Genomic DNA, 26,402 nt, shown 5'->3' on the forward strand with positions numbered 1-26,402 from the left:
AATATGAGATTTTTTTATGTGAGTAATTTTTGGATATCACTATATCCATCAGGGTATATGATCCCTTGCATGAGAAATAATCTAAACATTTTTAAATACTATTTTTAATCTGAAAATATAAAAAATAATAATTTTTAAAATCAAATAGATGGAAGTCACATGACTCGGTGAGTCCAGATTTCCCGGTTACCTAATAGACTCACTTGTTTCTTTGACAAAAGGAGGTAATTCTATGAAATCGAACCAATTCCTGATCATGACCCATCCCAATCTTGATGACATGGGACCAGTGTTCGTAAAATCAAACCGGAACGGTTAACCAGACATGAGGTCGGAAGCGGTTTAATCAGCCAAACCGATCAATTCAACTGTTCTCATTGGGCAAGTCCAGAGCGGCCAAAAAATTGTTGAAAAAAATAAAAAAAGATGCAAAAAAATCTTGTAAAATGTGAAAAACATATAAATAACGATTAAAACAAAACGCATTGAAATGAAGTTGAAAATTAATGAAAAAATGGATTTTAAAAGTGAGTATTAATGACCAAATCAATTTTTAATATTTACCATAATGTAAAAAAATATTAAAAAGTGTATTACAAATCAAATTTCTTATTTTTGAGATTTTATTTACAGTTTTTTGAATTTTTATTTTTAAAGTACCGGCCGATCACCAAAACCGCCCAAGATCAGAATCAGAAAGGGGTCGGTTCCGATCTAACCAGGTAGTTACCGGTTAGATCTGCCAGGTTAGATCACCGGGGTTTTCTAACAATGCTTGGAACTCATTACAATCGATTTGGAATTTCAGAGGAAAAGTCCAAAAATAGGCAAGTCTCCCAAGCGTCAGGTTACTTTGTAATTCCCAATTAGTTTACAACAAATTTTGTCAATTTGATAATATTTAATTTCCATAGCTAAAACAAATGGAAAATTGTTTCATGCGGGATGGACCGTATTTCCACATATGCGGTCTAGAAAGTGTAAAGAATCCATCCTAAAGATGGATGAAAGTAGGTGTTCCATCTAAAATCAATGGAAACTAACGGTATAAATATTTTCTTACTAAAATTATTAATTCTGGTTTTTAAATTTTATTTATTTATTCATATTCATGATCTCCATGTTAGATATTACATGTCCTTCAAATTAAGCATTAAAATCCATCTCAAAAATAGATTTATTAACAGGCCCGTATTTCTACGTATACGGGCTTGGCCACATAAAAACCAGGTCCAATTGTTTTTTGGTTAGATGCTTTTTTTATTTGGGACTTTTTTGAACACACGTCCACTTGACCCTAGTGAATGTCCTCCTGAAAAAAATAAAAATAAAAAGAAAAAAGCTATACAAAATGGTTTTCTAAGGAATGAGAAACTGGGGTAGTGTTAGATCAATAGCTAGATGTGCCGAAAAACAAATTTTTAGTTTTGAATATGTTCATATATTATTTTCTGGAGTGTCCCCCAAAATTTCAAAAAAAATTCAGACCTAGGCGTGACATCATTTTTTTGGGTGAATTATCAAGGATGACATTAAGGGTGGCAAACTGTGAGAGAGAGAGAGAGGGAGAACATGGTTAAAATGAGGGTGTCTCAATTAGCTGAATAATCATGGAGTCTTTTCCAGGTCACTTTCTACCTTCTCATAGGAGCTCTCAAGGGCGAGGCCAACATTGTTCAATCCATTTAGAGGACTTAAAACACATTATGTAATCAAATTCAAAAACCCAAGAGCTTGTTATTTCAATTTGAGATCCTTTATTATTAAAATATCTTTCTTACATTTTAAAAGCAAAACAATTCTGCTGGCAATAACTTAAGAGGAATGAAGAATTAGGGATTAAAAGTTTCAATAAGCTATTAATCTTGCCCCTTGCAGTGATGCTTGGCCTTCTGGTGCCTAGTCTCACAATTCCTCTTCGTAATTCGAGCATGTATTGTCTCGACCTTCTTTATCCTCTGCTGAATATTTCTAGCACCAATTTGAACTGATGTCTATGCGAATCTATCCCATCCTCGAATCTCCCTTTGTTCGTAAATGCAATAACTCAAGGCAGCTTGTTGGACTCCTCTTGAGTGGCATTTAAGCGTAAGTATTCTCATGCCTTATACTCTTAGAACAATGGAGAGCATGATGGTGCATGTGCAGAATAGGTAAAGCGTGCGACGTCCACATGTGCACGTGCACGTATGTGGACGAGGGTGTAGGATCAAGGCCGCTTGATGACGCACTCTCGTATTGGCATATGAAGCGTCCCTCGCCCAAGGGCATTGGTGCAAAGGTGCTTGCATCGGTGCGTGAGGCACCCTTTGCCCGAGCATGTGAATGGATTGGGCTCGCGGGTCGATATCTTTCTGTGAGCATGGCTCATATGGAACATCCAACAGTCTCTATTCATTGAAGAGGTGTAGCCTTGTAAAAGCATCCATCGAGTTAAGGGTGTGCATGTAACTTGTAACTGTTGGTGGTACATATAACTACTACTACAGTAAATGGGCAGCCTCTAGGAGCTTTATGAAAGGGGTCTTTTTTGCCATATAAATTACACTCTTGCATCACTTTTCTAATACATCTTCTCACACCATTCTCTACGAAAATTCAAAGAGCATAACATAGCTCTCATCTGTCTTTACTTGTTTTTCTCTCTTTCTCTCTCCAAACTTTCACAAAACGCTAGTGTTTACTATCGGCTTCAAGCTCGGGTGTATAGATGTAGATACCCCATTTTAAATCTGACAAATTCTATGGTTTTCAGAACCCTTAGGACTACATTATCCTAGTAGACCCAATTTAATTACCTCAAACCTATCCAAATCCTATCCTAATTTGAAGTAGAGCCCAAGAGGTTTCTAACTGTCCAATAATCACCTGAATCAGACATACGGATAAAAAATATATAACAAATGACAATTTAGTCCCTGTGAGACCCAACTGTCGAGCCACGGGCGGGGCTGTAACGGGCTCGACAGGCCCAGACGTAGGCTGATGATGCAATCAACGCATCTGATGATGCAGTAAATGCGTTTTCTTTAATTAGATAAGATTAAAACTTCAAGATAAATCCAAAACATTTCGAAAAAACTTCAAAAAATTTAAGAAAAATTACCAATTGAATCTTACAAATACCCCTTTCCTTAAACCCAAAATAAGAGAGAAAAAGATACAAAAAAACTTAGAAATTTCCTTAATTAGGAAGCCAAAAATATCAAAATAGGAAAAACCCTTAGAAAATTTCTAAAAATTTAGGAAAAATCCCAAAAAATTAGAAAAAATATCAGAATTCATATTCAACCTCTGGAGATCACAAAACTCTTAGAAAACTAAGGAAATACTCCTTCAGACCATGAGAAAGACCGACAACTTTAGAAAAATCTTTAGATTGAAAACCCTAGAGAATATAAAAACCCTAGCCTCCTAAAGGCCTAACCCCCAAGACTGAGAAAACCTAGACCTAGGGCACAAAAACCTAGATCAAAACTAGAATTAGGGCACAACAACCCTAGATCTAACTCTTTACACCAGAGATCTGTTGGTTAATATCCAAATCAGAGAGGCAAAGAGTATCGGTTCTGATACGGGCGAGCCATCGAAGGCTCAGGAATGCCAGGCCATCCGGCCCGGTTTGGTATTATTTCTTCCTCTTTCTTCTTCCTTTTACTGTTTTGCTTCTTTTATTTCTTTTTAATCTGTTAAGTTGTCTTAAAAATCGTATTTTATTGCTTTGTATCATGCTGGCTCTGCCACAAATTTGAGAGTAGATCTGCTCGTTTCCGAGCAAATCTAGCCTCAGATATGAATTCGATCTGTCCCACTTTCTCTACCACATTATTTACATCTTTTTAATTAGTTTAAGGGTTAAAATTCGAGATATCTTCATTGGAAGATTTGTCAGATTTTCATCGTAAACAATTTGGCGCCCACTATGGGGCTATTTCGAGCTTGATCCAAGCTTTAAAATATGATTTTTATTCACTGTTTTTGGTCCCAAAAGTCGGCTGTGACTAGAATCCAGGGTCTCAGTGCTTCGAAACCTTGCTTTTTCTAGGCGACACTCCCAGTGTCGCCGCAATTCAAAGGTCTCAGAAACCTCTGGAACTTTGTGGATCTATTCTAGGGACTCTTTTGTGACTGCACAAAAACATTCAGATCAAAATAAATTTTTTAAAAATATAAAAAAATATTTTTTAGTTAAATATCGGCTTTTCTAGTTTACTTTATTTAATTTATTTCATCATAAATATTTTTATTTCCTACTTCTTCCAAGTTTAAAGTAGTCTTATTTCATCAATATTAACAAGATAAAAATATAAAAAAATTAATTTTTTTGGGTGACACCAGCCGTGTCGCCCACCGTGCCCAGAAAAATTCTGGGACCCCACATGACCATTCCATGGACTTTTGCTCCATGTTGACCAATTTTTGACCTAAAATAAAATATTTAAAATATAAAAAAATATTTTGCTTCAGATAGATTTGTTATGTTTCCGCCCTTTTGATTTTATTTTAGTTTGTTAATTTTGACGGAAATCATATTTTTCCTGCTTTCACCATGCTTAGTTTAACTGTGTTTCATCAAAATTAAAAAGATAAAAAAAAATTAGAATACATTAGGGTGCTTAGCCCGCCAAACTTAGGCCTACTCTTGGTTCGAGGCCAGACTCGTGCACCATCTAGTCTAGATTCTAGCATAGGTCAAAGCTTAAGAGTTTCCTCTAGAGCTAGGATAGGCTTACCCTAGTTCAGGATCTTAACGAAAATCAAATGAGTCTAATAAGTCTAGGTTCAAGTCTAGTCTTAGCTAAGGTTTTTGTCGCTAGTGTCAGGCTAGGTTTGCCCTAAGTCGTTGAGTTTAGATCTTACCCTAGATTTTAGAACCCAACCAAAAGCAATCACCATGTCAGTCACTTAAGGCGACCATGATGACTGCTCCACGGCCGACTCTAAGCCTAACCTGCCCAAACTTAGGGACTAGTATGTTGCATTCCCTTGGAGTTATTGACAGACCTCAGGATAATCCATTATCCAACGCCCAAATCTTCAATTTGAGGCAGAGTCCCAAGCTTCCACTCCTAATCCTGAGATTTGTGTGGCTCGAAAAGCCGGCTCCGCCTGAAAAACCTTGAATAGTCATGGAGTCCGACTAGGCATCGTTCTATAGGGCATTTTAGGTAGCCAAAGTAGAAGTCGAGTGAGGGAAGAAATTCATGCAACATCTAAAGCCAATTCCCATAACTTGAACCAAGATAACTCTAAGATGCAGCGATCTCAAAACCATGACCCACCTAGTTCTAGGGGATCTAACCCAACCTTGAGCCACCATAGTACAACTCATGATATCTTGAACATTGTACGAAGCAGATGTGTCGACTCAAACCGACCCTTAGGCGAGATAGGCATTCAAGTTACCCTCAAAAGTCTAGTTGACCTAGGTTACATTGTTCATGCCCCAGCTTACGGGCCAATCCCAAACCAAGTTAGTGGTATGGGTCAACCCTTCGCATAACCAAGTCAGTCGATTCTTCAATCGGTCCCCCTGGTTCATCCGGTCCAACAAACCGTGCAATTTCGCAACCGGTGGCGACACTTATGGGTCAGTACGCCCCTCAGGAACCAATGTATCAAACCACCCCGATGACTGTTGCTCATCAATCTCAGGCCCATGTAGGCTAACATATACCCGAAGTTTCAACTTATCAGTCTATACTTGGGAACCCACCAACTAGTGGGCCTACTGCAATGCCAAATACTCAACAAGAAGGCACCTTAAAAGCAATGCATGGTATGCTTGTAAGAATGGGCTTGCATGAAATTCTACCCCTAAAGGCCTATGTTCATGAGACAAGTTCAATGGGAAGAGAGATCAATGGGAAGAGAGATCCAGATATTCACATCAACGCGTAACTCATCTCCGTTCGAGCTTTGTGAGGCAGGCCTAATCAACTGAAGGCCATCTTTTCACAAACATTGACCGGTGAGGCCTTGAACTAGCATCGAAGAACAATGTCCGCTCAACCACACATCTCTCAAGATGAAATGTTCAACCTATTCGTCTCTCACTACCACAGGTAGACACCAAAACCTCTCTCCCTGAGCGAACTTAGTGCAACAAAACAAAACCCAAGAGAATCCTTCGAGGATTTCATCGGTCGATTCTGCGAGGTAGCAATGTGGGTCATAGAATGCCCACTTACAAACCCAACCAAGATCCTCATAGTCTTAGAGAATGCTGCTCCCAAGTACAAGACCTTCTTCAGCCAAGATCTTATCCTCCAGTCTTTTGACTCCATGATCGAGCGGGTGACATGACATGAAAGGGCCAGAGGGACACCCCTCAGCACCAAGCCCGACAACAAGCCGATAACAGCTCCCCAAACTAAGGACAAAAGCAAGGGGAATGCTTCCGATCAGGTTAATGAGATCGCCATTAACGGGTCGGCCCAAGGTTCAGCTGCACAACGCAAAAATCGGAATCAAAACCGAAAGGGTCAGCTTAGAGCTAACGCTCAAAATAATAACCAAGGGTAAGTGGATAATTTCACCCCTCTCAAAGACCCATTAGAAAAAGTGTTGGAATTACTCTTGGCTAAGAATATGGTTTATCTCCCGCCACCATCTAAACCGCCCTTTTAAGTCACGGATAAGAGAAGGTAGTGCAAATGACATCAAAACCATGCTCATGATACTCAAAACTGCATATATTTGAAACAGGTGATTCAAGGGTTAATCAATAGGGGGACATCACTGTCGCACCTAGAAATCAACATGTCGAAGAGCCTAATCAAAAGATAAGTATCTTCACAAATCCTCTCCCTAAAAATATGGTCACGACGATCGAAAAGCCAGGAGCTCAAGACAACTCGAAAGAGAACGTTGTCATTCACATGATTGAGTGTGGAGACGAAGAAGAGGATTGGCTTGTGATCATCGTTTTCGAGAACCTGAAGAAGATCTTTTGAGCCTCCAAAGAGGAAGCCCTTGATCTCTAAACCTCGATAACCTTCCCAAATGGGACCGATATGATGAATATGACACACTAGAGATTGATATGGTCAGGACCAATGAAAATGTGTCATCTTCCAAACAAGGGGCCAACACCCAAAAGTCTCCCATTACTCTTACTAGGGTTGACCCTATTGAGCTTCAGGCTGGTGAGGTCGACTCGTTAACCCGAAGAGGCCGAGTGTTCAAACCCATTCAATTGTTGGCCGATACTCTCGATGAAAGAATGAGAAAAACCTAAAAAACTAATCAACCAGCGGGGGTCGTAGCTTGCGAGCCGAACAAGGAAATTCAAGGATCTGCATCCACCTACGATCTACCAGCTCATCTCGAGAAGATCCAGGCTCAAATCTCTATCTTGGACCTACTCGCCAATTCACAAGCACGTAGAGCCCAGATTGAGGTCCTTGCCAAGACACACATCCCGAGAAACACACTGCCGGATGAGTTGTGCGGAATGATCAACCAGCTGATGGCAACAACACCAGTCGTGTTCACATATGATGACATCCCAGCCAGCTTCAACCGATTTCACATCCAACCTCTGCACATCACCGTCTTTATGCAAGGATATGAGATACGAAGAGTGCTTATTGATAATGGGGCATCTTTAAACATATGCCCTATGAAAACAGTGAAACAGATAGGCAAAAGCCCGGATGACTTCGAGCCATGTCAACTAACTATCGCTGCATATGACGGGACTAAAAATCAAGCTGAAGGCATACTGCCTCTCATACTCAAGATTGGCCCTACCGTTCAAGTGATAAAGTTTTATGTCTTGAACATAAAACCTTCTTTCAACATGCTGTTAGGAAGATCATGGCTGCATGAAAACCTCGTGGTCACCTCTACACTCCATCAATTCCTCAAATTTCCAACTAAAAACGACGTTACAAAGGTATGTGCTAAACCCCTTGCTTTTCTCAATCCTAGTATACATAACGGGCAGCTAGCTATAGGAGTCGAGCTCGGAGAAATCCCATTCGCTTCTTTCGAGCAAGCCGATTGTGCCACCTTACGCCTAGAGGCCGGTGACCCTGTTCCTCAAATTTTGCAAACTTCTGCATCGATGGATGACATTATCCAATGTCAACATCGATACAGTTTCGAGTCCCTCGAAGCTTAGCACATGCTCTTCTCCCAAGGCTTCCAACCAGGCCAAGGCTTGAGTAGTCAAGGGCAAGGCGTAACGGAGGCAATTTCTGATTCATTCGAAGCCAAAACTGAAAATGGAGATCAAAGAGGTCTCGGGTGTTCTCTCACCTTATTACAAAGCTGGATGAAGCCTTCAAGCTATCCGGGATTTGCATTTGAAGGCATTTAAAGCCTCGATCCTCTCGATGCCCATCCTTCAAAACGGCCTAAGGTGATCCTTGAATCCTCAACGGGGATTTGAAGACCTTTTTGCTGACCTGGATTTGAAGGTTTGCACATCTCAGCACAGCACACATAAGAACTGGGAATTGAAGACCTTTTTGTTGACCTGGATTTGAAGGTATGCACAATTGGCTCTAATATAGCCAAGCATGCTCATCCACCAATTCAAACCCAGGAACGGAATTAGTCGATTACTCCTTTATCTTGAGAATCGTTGGAAGCATACCAACGGCACCTTCAAGTCTTGGTGCTAAAAAACGGATAGGCACAGGGTACCCTACACGTCCAGTCCCTAATATTTCTCTCGCGAGTCTCATAAGGCAAACCTCTTGTGTTATTTCAAAAACCGTTGAAAAATCAAAACATGATAAAACTGATAATAATTAAAAAGAATTTTCAAATATGGCAAACACTCAAGATAGCCCGATAACGGTGCACAATATCCAAGATGACGAATTGGATGACCAAGATGAAGATCAAGAGAGCCAAGAGTATGAAGAAATCCCTCAACCAGAGGAACTCACTTCCCATGTTGAGTAATTCAAGAAGAGGTTCAATGGTGACCCAACGGCTATCATCGAAGAGACAATCGACATAAACCTAGGAACTGAGAAGGACCCAAGGTTAACCAAGATTGGAACCTCCCTATCTCCTGATGAGCTGGAAAATATGATTTTCTTTTTCAAGGAATATCGCGATGATATGTCAGGGCTAAGTCTCACATTGGTGCAACATCACCTAATATTCAATGAAGGGGCCAAGCTTGTAAGGCAGAAACTCTGACGTCAGAAGACTCACCTTGAGCTCAAAATTAAAGAAGAAATCGACAAGCTACTCAAAGTGAAGTTCATTACCCCCGTCGATTACTCAGAATGGTTGATCAACATAGTGGTCATACCAAAGAAAGACGGGAGTATATGAGTATGTGTTGACTACAAAGACTTCAACAAGGCATGCCCAAAGGACAATTTTCCATTACCAAACATAGATGCCTTGATTGACAACACTACGGGGCACGAGATGTTCTCATTCATGGACACCTTCTCAGGTTACAACCATATCTTCATGGCAGAAGAAGACGAGATCAAGACTTCGTTCATAACGCAATGGGGAACTTACTGTTACAAAGTCATGCCCTTCGACCTAAAAAATGCAGGGGCAACTTATCACCGGGCAATGACTAGCATCTTCAATGACTTAATGCACACCATCATAGAAGACTACGTCGACGAAATTTTGGTCAAGTCGAAGACCAGGCCTAATCATCTTACCAACCTGAAAACCATTTTTGAAAGGCTCCGGAAACATCAACTCAAACTCAATCCTCAAAAATGTGCCTTTGGGGTGTAATCTGGCAAATTACTAGGCTATATAGTAAGCCAAAGAGGCATTGAGGTAGACCTATCCAAAATACGAGCCATCACTGAAATGCCTTCTCCTCGAAACATCAGAGAAATTCGTGGGCTGCAAGGTCGCATACATGCCATAAAGCATTTCTTTTCACAACTAGTAGACAAGTGCACGCCGTTTAATAGACTATTCAAGAAAGATACCCCATTCGTATGGGATAGTGAGTGCCAAGAGGCAATTGATCAAATCAAGGAGTAACTCACCAAACCTCCCATTCTTAGTCCTCCTAGTCCAGACAAACCCTGTTCCTATACATGTCAGTAAGAGACAAGACCATGGGGGCAATGTTAAGATAATATGATGACCATATGGAAAAGAAAAACCGATATACTACATCAGCAAGACTATGGTAGACTATGAGACAAGATACACTGATGTGGGGAAGCATTGCTTGACTCTTGTGTGGGCCATGCAGAAGTTAAGACATTATATCTTATCTCAATCAATCAAGCTCATCTCAAAAATAGACCCACTCAAGTACTTATTGGAGAGACCAGTCCTGAATGGACATTTGGCAAAGTGGAGAATGCTATTAAGTGAGTTCGAGATCGCATATGTTACTTAAAAATAGATGAAAGGACAAGCTATTGCTGACCACATAGCTGAACATGCACTGCCAGATAACACTCCCGTCAATACAGATCTCCCTGATGAGAACCTCTTCATAATTGAGGAATCAATTTGGGAGCTATACTTCGACGGTGCAAGGAATGAATATGGGTCAGGTATAGGAGTCATACTATGCTCACCTGAGAAGATTTTAATGCCAACAGCTATCAGATTGCACTTCCCATGTACCAGTAACGTTGCTAAATATAAAGCCTTGATAGTTGGGCTGGAGAGCACCATGGGAATGAAAATCCAACAAATACGAGTGATTGGTGACTCCTTACTCGTCATAAACCAAGTTCAAGGGATTTGGAAGGTGAAAGAAGAAAAGCTCAAGCTCTATCAAGAAAAGATGGAAAATATGCTCCCATATTTCAAGAAAACCACCTTCAGCATGTAGCTAGGGAAAATAATCGGTTCACCGACACCCTTGCGACCCTTGTTTCAATGGTTGATGTTCCTCCAGAAATCACCACGCTGCCATTCAATATTAGGAACAAACATAGTCCTTCCCCACCAAGGATCAACGAAGAAATAAAGCAAGAAAATGAGAATGATGGGGAAGTGTTTCTCATGGCTTCAGATGCGCTAGTTTAGGAAAAACCATGGTTCCACGATATTCTGTCCTTGTTGAAAGATGCGTTATACTCTGAAGGAGCCACCAAAAAAGATAAAGAAGCCTTTCGAAGGTGTTTTTATGGGATTCTTAGTAAGAGGTGATCTCCTATTCAAAAAGTCATTCGATGACATCATTCTACGGTGTCTTTATCAGCCAGAAATTGACCAAGTATTGACAAAGTTACACAATGAAGGAGGTCATTCTGCCGCAGCCGCCTTAGCTTAGAAAATCAATCGCCAAGGCTATTATTGGACCACCATGGCTGAAGATTATTGGAAGTTCGTAAAGATGTGTCCCAAATGTCAGCTTTATTGAGACCTCATATATGTACCGTCCGTACCACTCAACTCAACACCGCATGTATGGCCCTTCGCCATGGGGGGTCTTGATATCATCAGAATGATCTCACTGAAAGCCTCAAACGACCACCATTTTATATTAACAATTACTGAGTACTTCACCAAATGGGTAGAGGCCGCATCATTTGTCAAAATTGAGGGACATGTTGCCCGTTTCATAAAGAGCAATATTGTATTTAGGTTCGGTGTTCCTGAGTCAATCATTTCTGACAATGGATCCAATCTCAAAAATGAAAAGGCCTCTAAGATATGCAAAAACTTTGGGATAACGCAGAAATTCTTCACACCATACTATCCTCAAAGAATTGGACAGGCAAAGGCTACAAACAAAGGACTTCTCAAAATTAAAGACAGAATAATAGAAGGTGTCAAAGGTTGGCACGAAAAGCTAAGTGACACACTATGGGCTTACCAGACAACTGAAAAGACTCCTACTGGCATGCCCCCGTACTCATTGGTGTATGGTATAGAAGCAGTGTTACCCATTGAAGTCGAGATGCCGTCTCTCCGAGCATTTATTCATAAAGATTCAAATGAGGAATAAAAGATCAAAGCACATATGTTTCCCTCGTTAATTTGGATGAAAGACGACTACGAGCAACATAAAATATTGTTGCTTAGCAGCGTAGAATAGAGAGGGCATACCAAAGTAAAGTTGTTCCTTGACAGTTCAGGGAAGGGGACATGATATTCAAGAAAATCTTCCACAATCTTGCAAACCCACCCTTTAGGCAAGTTCAAACTTAATTGGGAGGGGCCATTCGTGGTCACCCGAGTGCACGTAGGCAATTCTTACAAGATCAAGAATCAGGAGGAGTGCGAACTCAATGACCCCATCAATGGGATTTATCTCAGAAAATACTACCCGTAACAAGCTCAAAATTGGTGAAAACCTGAAAAGGCATAAAAAAAAAAGAAAAAGAAATACCACTCAAGTACAAACAAATACTTCCAAGTTCCAACAATACGACACAAGCAGATCTTGAGGACGAAGACTCCTCCTAAACCCTGTAGGTTACCAACTTAGAAAGAGGCGGGAGCGTGATATTAATGAAAAAACGAAGTGACTTCGACGAATCCTGGAAGAACATCTGGACCTCTATGAGATAGAAGCTCAGCAAGAATCCAAAGCACTCTTCATGGACGCGCGAAGCACAGGATGAATGCTCCAAAGGTGAACAAACAACTTCAAGATTTTTGAGTTCTCACGATCCCACAAGGATATCCTTTCATCATCTTTGGGTAAAATATAATAGAGAAAATGACCACCAAAGGGGCCACAGGTTGCAAAACTGTAAGGCTCGTCCCTTTTAAAAGCATGTTTTCAATCTGATTGTTAAAACCATATATTTCCAAAACCCTTGTAGAAAGGACTTCCTCTATCACTACAAGAGGTTAAACTGTTAGTCGATTTGTCCTTGTTCTTGAAGCCAATTTCATACGGCTGTTATGAAGGCTTGAAACTAACCAGGCACTCCATGGTTGTATGAGTATAACTATCAACTACCACATATCGGAGATGGGTGAACCTCGCCAATGACAATATTGGCTAGTCTGAGAGTGTTTTTCTCTCGACTGGATCCCCTTAGGCGAAATGAGGCAAGCTCATCCCCGTGTGTGCGTATGTTGTCCCAATGTCCAATTCAAAAAACGTCAAACTCGTGCGATGTAAAAGAGCCTAGATAGGATAAACGTCATACTCATGCAACGTAAACGAGCTGAAACAAGATAAACGTCAAGCTCGTGCGACATTAAAGAGTAGTGATAGGATAAACGTCAAACTCGTGCGACATAAAAAAGTCGAGACAAAAAAAAAAAAAAAAAAGAAGGTCAAACTCGTGCGACGTTAAAAAGCTGAGATAAGAAAAACATCAAACTCGAGCGACGTTATAGAGCCGAGATAGGAAAAACGTCAAACTCGTGTGATGTAAATGAGCCGAGACGAAGACCGTCCAGCCTCGTATGACGTGAAAGGTCGGGTGTAGCCAAGTCACAACCACCTTGTTCAATGGAAAAATATCAAACTCGTGTGACGTAAAAGACCCGAGACAGGGACCTTCTCTCCCTATATGACGTGAAAGGTCAGGTGTAACTAGGACATAACCACCATGTTCAATAGAAAAACATTAAACTTGTGCGACATAAAAGAGCTGAGACAGGTATTGTACAACCCTGTATGACGTGAAAGGTCGCGTGTATCCAAGGTACAACCACCATGTTCAATGGAAAAATGTCAAACTCATGCGACGTTAAAGAGTCGAGACAAGTATCATCTATCCCTACATGACGTGAAAGGTTAGGTGTATCCAGGGCACAACCAACCTATTTGATGGAAAAACGTCAAACTCGTGCAACGTAAAAGAGTCGAGGCAGGTATCGTCTAGCCTTGTATGATGCAAAAAAGTCAGGTGTATCCAAGGCATAACCACCCTATTCGATGGATTCCGTCTATCTCCGTATTGATGTAAAAAGGTCGGGTGTATGGTCCATCGCTAAAAGAGCCGAGACAGGTATCGTCAATCCCCGTGTGATGTGAAAGGTCGGGTGTATCCAGAGCACAACCACCCTATTCGATGGAAATACTTCAAACTTGTGCGAGTAAAAGAGTCGAGGAAGGTACTGTCTAGCTTTGTATGACGCAAACAAGTCAGGTGTATATAGGGTACAACTACGCTGTTCGATGGATTCCGTCTATCCCTGTATTGATGTAAAATGGTTGGGTGTATGGTCCATCACTACATAACGCTAAACTGCTTAGAGGGCTCAATGGTTGCAGGAGTTAAAACTGCTAACCAACCTTGTTTTTCGAAATATCTTTCTCTTTTCAATATTTTCAATATATGTCTTGTGTTTTCCAAAAACTTTAATTTTTTTGTTAAAATCGTAACCTATCCTTGGTTCGGGTTCTATTTCAAATCTCTCCCTACTTTAAAAAATTCTAAAAACAGTCTAAAAACGTCTTAAAAAAAATTCTAAAAAAGTCTTAAAAAAAAACGAAGGAGCTTAGACGTATATGATGATTACTGCGTTGCCATGATTGCCACGTTGCTTCCTCGTCTCTCACTTCGGATTCAGCCAGATAAGTCTCTTCCTATATAAAGCCTTTTCCTATAGACAGCCTTACGAAACCCTAAGGGGAACAAAGAAAATGCCAGAGTTAAAAATTCAAACTACAAATGCCCTTGAAGTTAAGTGGCATGGTTACAAATCCAACTCGAGTTTCAAGCTTGTATAACTCACCAACATCTCATGCCGTAAACCCTAGGAGTAAAAATTTCCTAGGTGGGTGAGCTCGGTAAGCGTAATGACTTGGAGGGAAAGTTGGTGTGCCCCCTGACCACGTGACCTCAGGAAGAAATTTAAAATGTCTGCTTTATCTTTGAAAGTTACTTGCCCCTCGAAGGACAGAGAATGCCAAAGTATCTACTTCTTTGCCACTCACCTGTCCCTTGAAGGACAGGTAGTGCCAAAGAGGGGCAACTGTAGACACCCCATATTAAATATGATAAATTTTATGGTTTTTTGAACCCTTAGGACCACATTATCCTAGTAGACCCAATTTAATTATCCCAAAACTACCCAAATCCTATCGCAATTTGAAGTAGAGCCCAAGAGCTTTCTAACGTCTAATAATCGCCTGTATCGGACTTACGGATAAAAAGATATAACAAATGATAATTTAGTCTCTGTGAGACCCAATTATTGAGCTGCGAACCGGGCTGTAACGGGCCCAATAAGCCCAGACGTGGGCTGATGATGCAATCAATGCATCTGATGAAGCAGTAAACACGTTTTCTTTAATTAGATAAGGCTAAAACTTCAAAATAAATCTAAAACATTTTGAAAAAACTCCAAAAAAGTTAGAACAAAGCACCACTTGAATCTTATAAATACCCCCTCTCCCTAAACACAAAAGGAGAGAGAAAAAGAGACAAGAAAAACCATTGAAATTCTCGAAATTAGGAAAATTACCCAAAAATAGGAAAAACCCGTAGAAAATTCTTAAAAATTTAAAAAAAATTTCCAAGAATCCCAAAAAATTAGAGAAAATCTCAAAATTCATATTCAACCTCTGGAAATCGCAAAACCCTTAGAGAAACTATAGAAATTATTCTCCATACCTCGAGAAAGACTGACAGCTTTAGAAAAATCTCTAGATTAAAAACCTTAGAGAAGATAGAAACCCTAGCCTTCTGAAGTCCTAACCCCCTAGATTGAGAAAACTTAGACCTAGGACACAAAAACCTTAGATCAAAATTAGAATTAGGGCACAACAACCATAGCCCTTTACACCAGAGATATGCTGGTCAACATCCGAATCAGAGAGGCAAAGAGGACTGGTTCTGATATGGGCGAGCCCTCGAAGGCTTGGGAATTCTGGGCCATGCGGCCCGATTTGCTATTATTTCTTCCTCTCTCTTTCTTCTTCTTTTTACTGTTTTGCTTCTTTTATTTATTTTTGATCTATTAACTTGTCTTAACAATCGTATTTGGATGCTCTGGATCATGCTGGCTCTACTACAAATCTGAGAGTATTTTGCCTGTTTTCGGGCAAATCTAGCCTCGTATCTGAATTCGATATGTCCCACTTTCTCTACCACTTTATTTACATATTTTTAATTAGTTTAAGGTGTTAAAATTCTAGAGATCTTCATCAGAAGATCTGTCAGATTTTCATCGTAAACAATAGGGCTTTGGAGTAAGAAAATAGACTTATTAGTTTTCCAGTATCCCAAGGATGAGGTGCCTTTCTTATGCACACCTATTACAGTATTGAAGGGGGGCTAATATCGTCTTGAGATTGCAAACTCTAATCTGATCATTGCGACCTCAAGATGTGTGGCGGTCATGCACACATTATGCTGGACTAGCTTAATTTCAAAAAGGATGCATATCTACACATTGTAGCCAGTCCAACACACATTATGCTGGACAGGTTTGATATTTTCTTGAGAAAATTGTTGTAATTGAGATATCTTTGTTCTGAAAATACTATTTTTTTACTTGGGGGTTAGTGGAAAAAATAAATAGTTTTGGGGTTATTGTTGTGATTTACAAAATAAGTTTTTTTTTGAATGGTGGGTGCCCTGGGAGGTGGGTTTAGGGGGGGGGGGGGGGGGGGGGGGGGGGGGGAGGGGAGGGGGAGGGAGGAGGGAGGATGTCTGATAATTGCGACCTCAAGATATATGCATATGAAAAAAGAAACAATTTGAAGTCCTAAAAATAATGCATCTTGTAACGAATCATCTGGACCGTGTATTTTCAATATTTTCAAGTGTTCATGGATATGCTCGGTACCTTTTTTGGTATTTTATAAATGGAGATGAAAAGAGATTTTGAATCATCATAAGATTTTCAACATCAATCTACATCTCCAAGCAAAATCAAAAGGTGCGCCGTACTTGTACAATATAAGGAGCGCACCTTATACAAATCTCACCCCTTAATCTTTGAAGGGGAAGCGATTTACCACTTTTTTAGCTCCGTATCTATGCTTTGATTTTTTGTCCTTTAATTTTGTCATTACTTTTGAAGAACTGTCTAACAATCAGTAAAAATAAATTAGTAAAAATGATGGGAAAATTTTCAGGTCAAACAAATACCATTAAGGACCATGAGTTGACGATAGCTGGTTCATGTATAAAATGAAGTAAAAGTGCCGATTGTTTTGTCTCAATCATCCTTCGACGAGTAGCTGCATCCCGCAATAATAAGGAAACTCAGCAATGCCTAAAAAGGTGACGAAAATGTGGCGGACACTTCATTTTGTGTCCCATAATGAATCAATGAAAGCTTCTTCCATATTCAAAACCTTTTCCATTAACTTTTATTATCTAGTAATGAAACATAGTCCATAGGAAATTGAATATTACTCAAAAAAAAAAATACAAGAATGTTTCCCTAGTTCAATATTTCATTCTTCGAGCCATCAAAATTTCGTAGTAATGAGTGCTCAATTTACTGCAAATTAATTATTATCCATCCAGAAGTTGACCTGGAGTTTATCAACCAGTTGTTTATCAATTTGGAGACCTTTGCAAGAACAACATCAAAGATAGGTGGGTTGGCTCACAATGTCACGTTTCTACACTCTTTTGTTTTTAATTTTTTTATAAACTATTTTTGACACCAAATTTTGTACGTCCAATCCTCAATTAAACTAGCACTAACGAAAAATATAAAAAAAATATTTTCAATAAAATAAAATGACCAAAATACTCTTGAATTTTTCAAGGGGTATTTTGGTCATTTTATTTTATCAAAAAAATATTTTTAATATTTTTTAATAGGTACACCCCAATATGGCAAGTACCAAATTTTATATTCATACAAGTTATATAAAAAAATTTAAAATAAAAGACTTTGAGATGTCGGATCTAAGATGGTGAGTGGTTCTCTTGATCAAAATTAGACGACTGGATGGTAGGGGAAGATTATATCTTCTATGTTGTAGGAGAAGTATAGAAACCTTTTCGAAGAGTTATTTGGGTTCCCTGAAAAACTAAGGGAGAGAAAGGGAAATGGGCATATAGGGTTTTAAGAGAGCTTTGAGAGAAGGAGGGGCAAGTGGAGAGATAGAGAGAGAGAGAGCGAGAGATGCAGGGTGTTGAGAGAGAGTAGTTAGTCTAGAGACAAGAGTCTCAGAGGGGGGAGAGATGAGTGGGGTTGCACATAATGGAGGGCAGAGAAGTGAGAGTTATCGTAGAAGTAGGGTGTCAAGCGAGAAGTTCGTTAATTTACTTAACTATTATCGGACCAGATATCACCTATGCGGTGAGTATGGTTAGTCAATTCATGCAATCCCCTAGATCTTCTCACATGCAGGTCGTTGATTGAATTCTAAGATATTTAAAATCTTCCTCTAGTCATGGAATCTGAATGAAAAACAATGGACATGAAATATAATTGGTTATTGTGATACAGATTGGGCTGGTAACCCTTCAGATAGAAAATCTACCACATGTTTCTGTAGTTTTGTTGGTGGAAATATTGTCACATGGAAAAGTAAAAAGCAAAATGTTGTCGTTAGATCCAGCTTTGAGGCAGAATATCGTGCCGTGGCGTCCACAACTTGTAAACTAATTTGGTTAACATTCTTTCTCAATGACTTAGGTTTCAAGTCAGCCAAGACAATACCATTATTTTGTGATAACTAAGCTGCAATCCATATTGCAACTAATTATGTTTTCCATGAAAGAACTAAACATATTGAAGTTGATTGTCATTTTATCAGGGAGAAGGTTCAAGCCAAGACTATTTATACTCCTCATGTTATCAGTGAAAATCAACTTACAGATGTCTTCACTAAAGTGGTTAGCAAAAAAAAATTCATCCATGTTCTTGACAAGTTGGGCTCGTTCAATCTCTTCGTACCAACTTGAGGGGGAGTGTTGAGACGGCCTGGTGTATCCCAGTGATATCTGCATATCAGCCAACATTCCTAAATCGCATTGATTTCCCTTAATCAGACTGATCACTGTTTCCTGTTGTGGACTCTTCAAAATAGAATGTTATCATGTACAATTCTATATATCCGTACAAGGGAGCCATAGAACGGTTATAATAATACAGATTAATTCTCCCTTCTTGGATGTAGGCCCAATTAGCCGAACCACGTAAATTCTTGTGTGCTTGTTTTCTCTCCCATACTTTTAATAAAAATAAAAATCTATAAAGGAATCACAAGAACAAAGAATAAAACGCATGGATACGAATATTCTAATATGGACCCATAAACACAAAGAGAAGAAAGAACACCCACAAAAGGGCCTCTCTCTTTATGATCTCAAAGATCAATTTTTTTTTTTTTTTTCATTCATAAAATTTCCTAATTATAATGGCCGTGCCTCCTTTTTTTACCAGCTTGTTTCCTTTCTCAAAAAAGACTTCCCTTTCAAACACGCTCATGATCTTCTGTTCATATTGCACGTCCTTATCTTCTATTAAGATGCAAGCTTCCTTATCTCCTTTCAATGCAAGCTTCAAAAACAACCTTCCTAAACACGGACTTAACCCTTCCTAAATGCAGACTTATCATTCTAGACGTCCTAAAATATCTCCCGACTAAATCTAAAATGTACATACCCAAAAGATAATATTCCTTCAAAATAGGAAACAAAAATATACTTCCTATCGGTGTTTAAAAAAAAGTCGAACCGGACTCGCCCGGTTCGACTCGGGAATCGCCATGGACGGTACGAATCGGTGAAAAAAACGGGAATCATCCGGTTCTAGAGAGAACTGGACGATTCTGCACAGTGACTCGCATATTCACTGTACGAAATCGGCGAGTCCGTACAGTGAATCGACGAGTCCCGTACGGAAGAATAGAATTTTTTTTTTTTTTTTTTTTTTTTTTTTTTTTTTTTTTTTTTTTTTTGGGTAATCCATGATAGATTTTTTTGTAATACTTGATCGATTTTTTTGGAGTCCATGATCGATTTTTTTTTTGTAATCCATGATCGAATTTTTTGGTTTTTTTTTTTTTTTTGTAACCCATGATAGAATTTTTTGTAATCCATGATCGAATGTTTTGTAATCCATGATCGAAATGTTTGTTTTTTTTTTTGTATCCATGATCAAAATGTTTGTTTTTTTTTTGTAATCCATGATCGAATTTTTTGTTTTTTGTTTTTTTTGTAACCCATGATGGAGTTTTTTGTAATCCATGATTGAATTTTTTGTAGTCCATGATTGAATTGTTTTTTTCTTTCTTTGTAATCCACGATGGAATTTTTTGTTTTTTTATGTTTTTTTTTTTTTGGTAATCCATGATCGAATTTTATGTAATCCATGATCAAATTTTTTGTAATCCATGATCGAATTTCTTGTAATCCATGATTAAATTTAGTAAAAATTTGTGATTTTTTTTTTTTAATCCATGATCGAATTTTTTTTGTAATCCATGATAGAATTTTTTGAAAATTTGTGATTTTTTCTTTTTAATCCATGATCGAATTATTTTTTGTAATCCATGATAGAATTTTTTGAAAATTTGTGATTTTTTTTTTTTGATCCATGATCGATTTTTTTGAAAATTTGTTAATTTTTTTTTTAATCCGTATTATTCAAAGAGAAAATGAAAGAGATGATGATTCTAAGGCCACCCTATCCCAGCTATATTATTCACATATCGAGTCCCAACAGCAACAGTGTAGGGATGAGCATAACAGTGCAGGTGAGCATGAAGGATGGACAAGCTTCGGGGATTTTGGATTGAGAACACAACAAAACACTAACACTCAGGGATTTGGGAATCGTCAGACGCCTGCTAATATCGATGATTCGTTTTTAGATCGAATCAATGAATTGTTAAACGAATTCAATCAATGGCACCAGCGTGACCAAGAAGAACAATAATGTCCTCTATCATTTTATTTTTAGATCATATGTTACTAATTTTATGCTTTATTGTAGTCCATGTATGTTGATATACTTATTCCATGATAATTCTATGTCCATCCTTTTGTGTGATGTAAATTAAATGTTGAATAGCGGTTCATATAGGGAAAGAACATATCAATATTCGCATATTCATTCAAAAACATGAAAATTCTTAATGGAGTACCATTATTTCTTATTGAATTCCTAAAAAACAATATTTATAATGAATTTTAATAATTTTTTCGGATTTTTTTTAAGTTTTATTCTGACCGATTCACTCGATTTCCGATCCGAATTGCCGATTCGTCGATCCGGATCGGTTTTTTGGATGCCCAATCCAGGTCACCCATCCGTTTTTTAAACCATTGCTTCCTATTAAATATCCAGAATGACAACTAACGAGAAATGACAACCAACCCAAATCTACTAGAAATTCCAATATAGCAAAAATGGACTCTTTCAAAATATAAAAAAAAAACGTACGTCCTAAACAAAATAGACTTTTATCTAATTAACCAAAAATAAATCCCTATAAAAAATTGATCCTAATAAAATAAATAAAAAATCTACACAATCTCAATAAAATTAACAAAAACTAAAATTAAAATTGCAGCCAGATTTTGATCTGCATCAGAAACTAGTGTTTCTTTTGGGTGGGTGATGAAGAGGAGAGGAGAAAGGTAGGGAGCTTCAAAGAATACGATACCCTCAATCCAAAGCAGAAGCTTGATTTGGCAAAACAATCGAACCAGCGACCAGCCCAAGTAGAAGTATGGTTTCAAAAAAACAGACGAGCCAGGACTAAGAAGGGGAGAAAGACAGAGGGACAATTCCCACAGGTTTAGCTGAGAAGAGATGAGAGCTGAGAAGAGATGAGAGAGGAAGCGGCTGAGAACCAAGAGAGGGTTTTGTTTGAGAGAGAGACAGAGGGACAATCCCTACAGGTTTAGCTGAGAAGAGATGAGAAAGTAAGCGGCTGAGAACCAGGAGAGGGTTTTGTTTGAGAGAGACCCGGAGAGTGGTTTTGTTTTGTTTGTGAGAGAGAGCCGGGAGAGGGTTTTGTTTGAGAGAGAGACCCGGAGAGTGCTTTGGTGTTGTTTGAGAGAGAGAGCCGGGTTTTGTTTGAGAGAGAGCCATTGCCCTATGGTCTGAGAGAGATGGTAAACATGAGGCTTTTAGAGAAAGAAAGAGATTTTCTCTGATACCATGCTAAAGAAAAATAGAAAAAAAAAGAAGACGTGATTTCTTCTATTGCTTTACACGGTTTTTATAGGTTACAAGAGCAACATCCTCCAATTTATGGAATTGTGTAATATCTCAATATTCGTGGGATTTGTGGAGATAGGAACAAATCTTCTAATACTTATAGATGGTAGATAGGAACAAATCTTCTAATACTTATATTGGTAATATGAAAAGTAAAAAACGAAAGAAATGAAATTTATCACTTCTAAATTAGCTACCAAAGAAGCATGAAAATGAATATTAAATTGCAGAAAAGGCCAGCAACGATTCCTACATAAGAAGCACCTCAAAGGTTATGGGTTAGAGAGAAAAACTGATGGGTAATGGTGTAAATGACGAGGCTCGGCAGTAGCTTCTCTCAGGGTCACCTTGCACGATTTTTAGGTGCTCCTTTGTGACTAAAGTACCTCTGAAAATTTGTAGAGAGAAGGATGAGAATCCTTGTTAGTGTAGCGAGAGAGAGGTAGAAATCCTTGATAATGAGAAAGAGAGACTAGAACACCATAGCTCTCTCCCATAACCCACATTCCTTTTTGACTTTTCTTTTTCTTTTTAAAACTTGGTGCCAAGGATATATGCAAAACACATTACAATAAGAAAGGGCATTTTAGTTTTTAAAAAATAACTATTAGGAAAACAAAAGAAAACTATGGAAAAAAATACTTACGCCAATGAAAACAACAAGTTTTTTGGGAGTTATTAGAGATTGAGGGTCTTCAAGAGTTATGGGTAAGCTTTTTATGTTTCCACTAACACATAAAACTTATTTATTTCCCCTTATCCAACCGTCTATTTTACACTATTTTATTTTAGATTTTTTTTATAAAGTATTTTTTACACCAAATTTGGTATGTCTAATCTTCAATTAAACTCGCACTAACGAAAAATATAAAAACAATATTTTCAATAAAATAAAATGACCAAAATACGCCCGAAATTTTCAAGGGGTATTTTGGTTATTTTATTTTATCGAATAAATATTTTTAATATTTTTTATAGGTGCACGCCAATGTGAATATGGCACGTACTAAATTTCATATTCATACAATTTGTATAGAAAAATTAAAAATAAAATACATTGAGACGTCAGATCTAAGATGGTGAGTGGTTCTCTTGATCAAAATTGGACAGCTGGATGGTAGGGGAAGCATAAATCTTCTATACTGAAGGAAAAGTATAGAAACCTTTCCGAAGAGTTATTTGGGTCTTCCTTAACAAAGAAGGGAAAGAAAGGGATGTGGGCATATAGGGTTTTAAGAGAACTTTGAGAGACGGATGGACAAGTGGAGAGATGGGGAGAGAGAGAGCGAGAGATGAAGTGTGTTGAGAGAGAGTAGCTAGTCTAGAGACAGGAGTCTCAGAGTGACTGGGGTTGCAGATAATCGAGGGGAGAGAAGTGACTGTTATCGTAGAAGTAGGTTTCGAGCGAGAAGTTGGTTAGTATCTTTTTTGCCAATTCATATGCCAAACAGCCTAGAGGCCATATTTCCACAAAACAATTTAAAAAATAAAGTTTATAGAAATAAATGGAGAAATTTAAGTTAATGTCCTTTGAGAAATGTCTTCAAAAAGTTTGATTTTTACCTTTCGTAGTCATTTAGTTTCCAACTCCTTTTTTTTTCCTCAAACTACCCTTACTTCGGACTTTCATATTTTGGACCTCGAAGGTCTAGAGTTTAAACTCTTTTTGGCTTACAAACTTACGTAGTTGTTCCAAAGATCAAAGTTGGACCATCAAGGTTTAGAGTAGGTTTTTGTTAACATAAATCAGCATCAGACCATGAAGATTTGTTTTTGATTTGAGAGAGATTTAAGTGAATCGAAACCAACTTCATACCTTTCGACTTTTCAAACAGTTTTAGACTTTGAAGCTCCAAAGTACATTCATAAGGAAAACAAAAAGGAATATACTTGAGACCTCCAAGGTCTAAAGTAGAGGCAATTTGTGAAAAAGGAAAACATTTCGAGAAAACGGGTATAAATGTTAAAATCTAACTATCTGACAAATCTCTTTAATATTGATAACTTAGAAAGAATTAGCATAAATCTCTCAAATAGATAGAGATGGACCCAAACGGGTCCTTAGATCCCAAACAAAAGTCATTTCCATGGAACTCAAATGGTAAACCCAAGCGAACACTCCCTATCATAGATTTCCCAAACTATGCCATTTTCATACTCTTAAAACCCAAATCAATCCTGGGCTCTTAAATACAAACCTAGGCAAGATTATGATAGACAACCACAATCTTTATTATTCGAAAAGCATGTGTAATATAGATCATTCGGTGTAATACAAACGTGTCTCCAAAGTGAAATACTTTATTCCATGGACCAATTTTATTATAATATTATAATCCACACTCCACAGGAAATCAAAAATTTAAAAGAAGGTGCAAATGAAAGATACCCCTATATTCAATATATTCATTCCCATGGGCAATATCTATCATATAGTAATGAGGGCCCCTTGACGTTGATGTTTTAGTTAGTATCCATCCAGAAGCTAGCCTGGAGTTTATCAACCAGTTTTTTATCAATTTGGAAGGCCTTTGCAAGGACAACATCAGAGATAGGAGGGTCGGCTCCAAACACAGCGTTAGCTATGGTAATCACCCCTGGATTCTGGCTGCTCAAACCTGCAATGGCAACAGTATTGCCATACCCCACATTTTGCTGAAAGTGAATGAGGCCCTCAGGAAATACAAACACATCTCCCTTTTTCAGTGTCTTGCTAATCAAACGGTTTTCAGGATTGCTGGTCACGAAGCCGACATAGAGGGTCCCTTCTAAGACTGTGAGGATCTCGGTGCCACGTGGGTGGGTGTGGGGAGGGTTTTGGCCACCAGGAGCGAAGTCTATACGTGCCAAGGAGATACCGAGAGTGTTGAGCCCAGGAATTTGCATTACATTCACTGGGGTGACCATGGAACCCAAAGGATTGCTTGTGTTGCCAGGCTTGTTGAGTCCGTCATAGAAGAAGTCATTTGCTGTCGCCAACATCGGGTCTTTGCAAACTTTGCCATTCACAAACACTGCATGGGAGACCAAAGAGAAAAATGTGATTAGCATGTTGTAATCGAAAAAGTGTAGGCTTCAAGACTTAGCCGTGAACTAAGCTTTCAATTCTTCTTCAATTTAAAAATAAAGTAAAATATAAGAGATTGTGATTGTTGTTGTAGTATTAGTATCTGATGAGAGGAGTACCTTTGCTGTAGTTGTCTGCAACGCAGAAATCCTGCAAGGGACTAGGATCGGATGCTAACCCCAGTGAGGCAATCATAGAAAGGGTAAGGAAAACAATTGTGAGCTTCATTTTTCTACAAATCTTATCAAATTGGATTAAGCTAATTAAATAGAATAAGACCACCTCCTCACTCTTGGTGTATGGAGACGCAAGAATAGCAGGCATTATATAGAGCCATTAGAGATGGTTGCCTAAGTCATGTGGGTTATGGTTATGCTTGATTAAGTCAGTGAGTAGTTAAAAATTCCTCATGGACCTTATCTCTCAAACCAATTCAATTCTAACCTAATTCTTGTAGAAAGATGTATATGATGCCCTCAAATTAAATACATGGGCAGGAAATGGGCCAGGCAGCCCTGCTCTCTTTTTTATTTTAGTTTTTGGTTATTTCTTCATTTGTTTTAGGTCCAGCGTGGCCAGAACCGACCCTAATAAAGCCAGGGATAAAGCTAGGGCTGGGCCAGCCTTATAGGGACAATGGACGAACCAGGGCCATGGCTGGCCCGGTCCATTGCCACCTAGCCAAGACAAGTTCATAATCTTCAAAAATTTCTATCATATAATATTAAAGGATGGCACGTGCTTCATGGGTTATATCGAAATTGGGCATTGGCCAATTTTCAATACTCGTGGTGTCGCATACCATGCAATTCTTCTTCTTTGTAATAGTGAGTTCAGAATTCAAACCTTAACAACCTTTATCCAAATGAAGATTATGTTTCTCAAGGCTTGCAAGGTGTAAGATGAAAGCTCATGCCTAGTCACACTTTTTATCTATTTCTCCATCGCTTTTGACCACTTCATATACGACATTTATCGTTCGTTAACTTTTTATCTATTTCTCCATCACTTTTGACCACTTCATATACGACATTATCCTTCATTAACTTTTTATCTATTTCCCCATCACTTTTGACCACTTCATATACGTCATTTATCCTTCATTACGCGCTTGCGTTTGAAGCAACCTTCTCTAGTTGTCAACACAACCAATCGTGTCTCTAGGCCACGATCGGACCTCGCCCGGCTGCCTATGGGGCCAGCATGAGCACAGTCTTGTCCGGACCGGCCCAAGCATAATTTACTCAAAAAGGAAAAGAAGGGAAAAGATAGCTGGGTCCACCCCGCTCTCGTGCCACATTATGTAGTA

The 26,402-nt window shown here is 38.6% G+C and overlaps 1 protein-coding gene across 1 annotated transcript; it reads right to left on the reverse strand.

Moving 5' to 3' along the window:
• Nucleotides 1-24,234: 24,234 nt before the first annotated feature.
• On the reverse strand, nt 24,235-25,550 carry LOC18429979 (putative germin-like protein 2-1). Its single transcript, XM_006840143.4, has 2 exons — nt 25,213-25,550; nt 24,235-25,040 (listed from the first exon to the last, which is right to left on the reverse strand). Exons 1-2 carry the CDS (start codon nt 25,415-25,417, stop codon nt 24,490-24,492), a joined length of 756 nt encoding a protein of 251 aa, XP_006840206.2. The 5' UTR covers nt 25,418-25,550; the 3' UTR covers nt 24,235-24,489.
• Nucleotides 25,551-26,402: the final 852 nt, after the last annotated feature.

This window comes from Amborella trichopoda, chromosome 6, assembly GCF_054954075.1.
Source record: "Amborella trichopoda isolate Santa Cruz 75 chromosome 6, AtrichopodaSantaCruz75HAP2 v2.0, whole genome shotgun sequence".
Classification (NCBI taxonomy): Eukaryota; Viridiplantae; Streptophyta; class Magnoliopsida; order Amborellales; family Amborellaceae; genus Amborella; species Amborella trichopoda.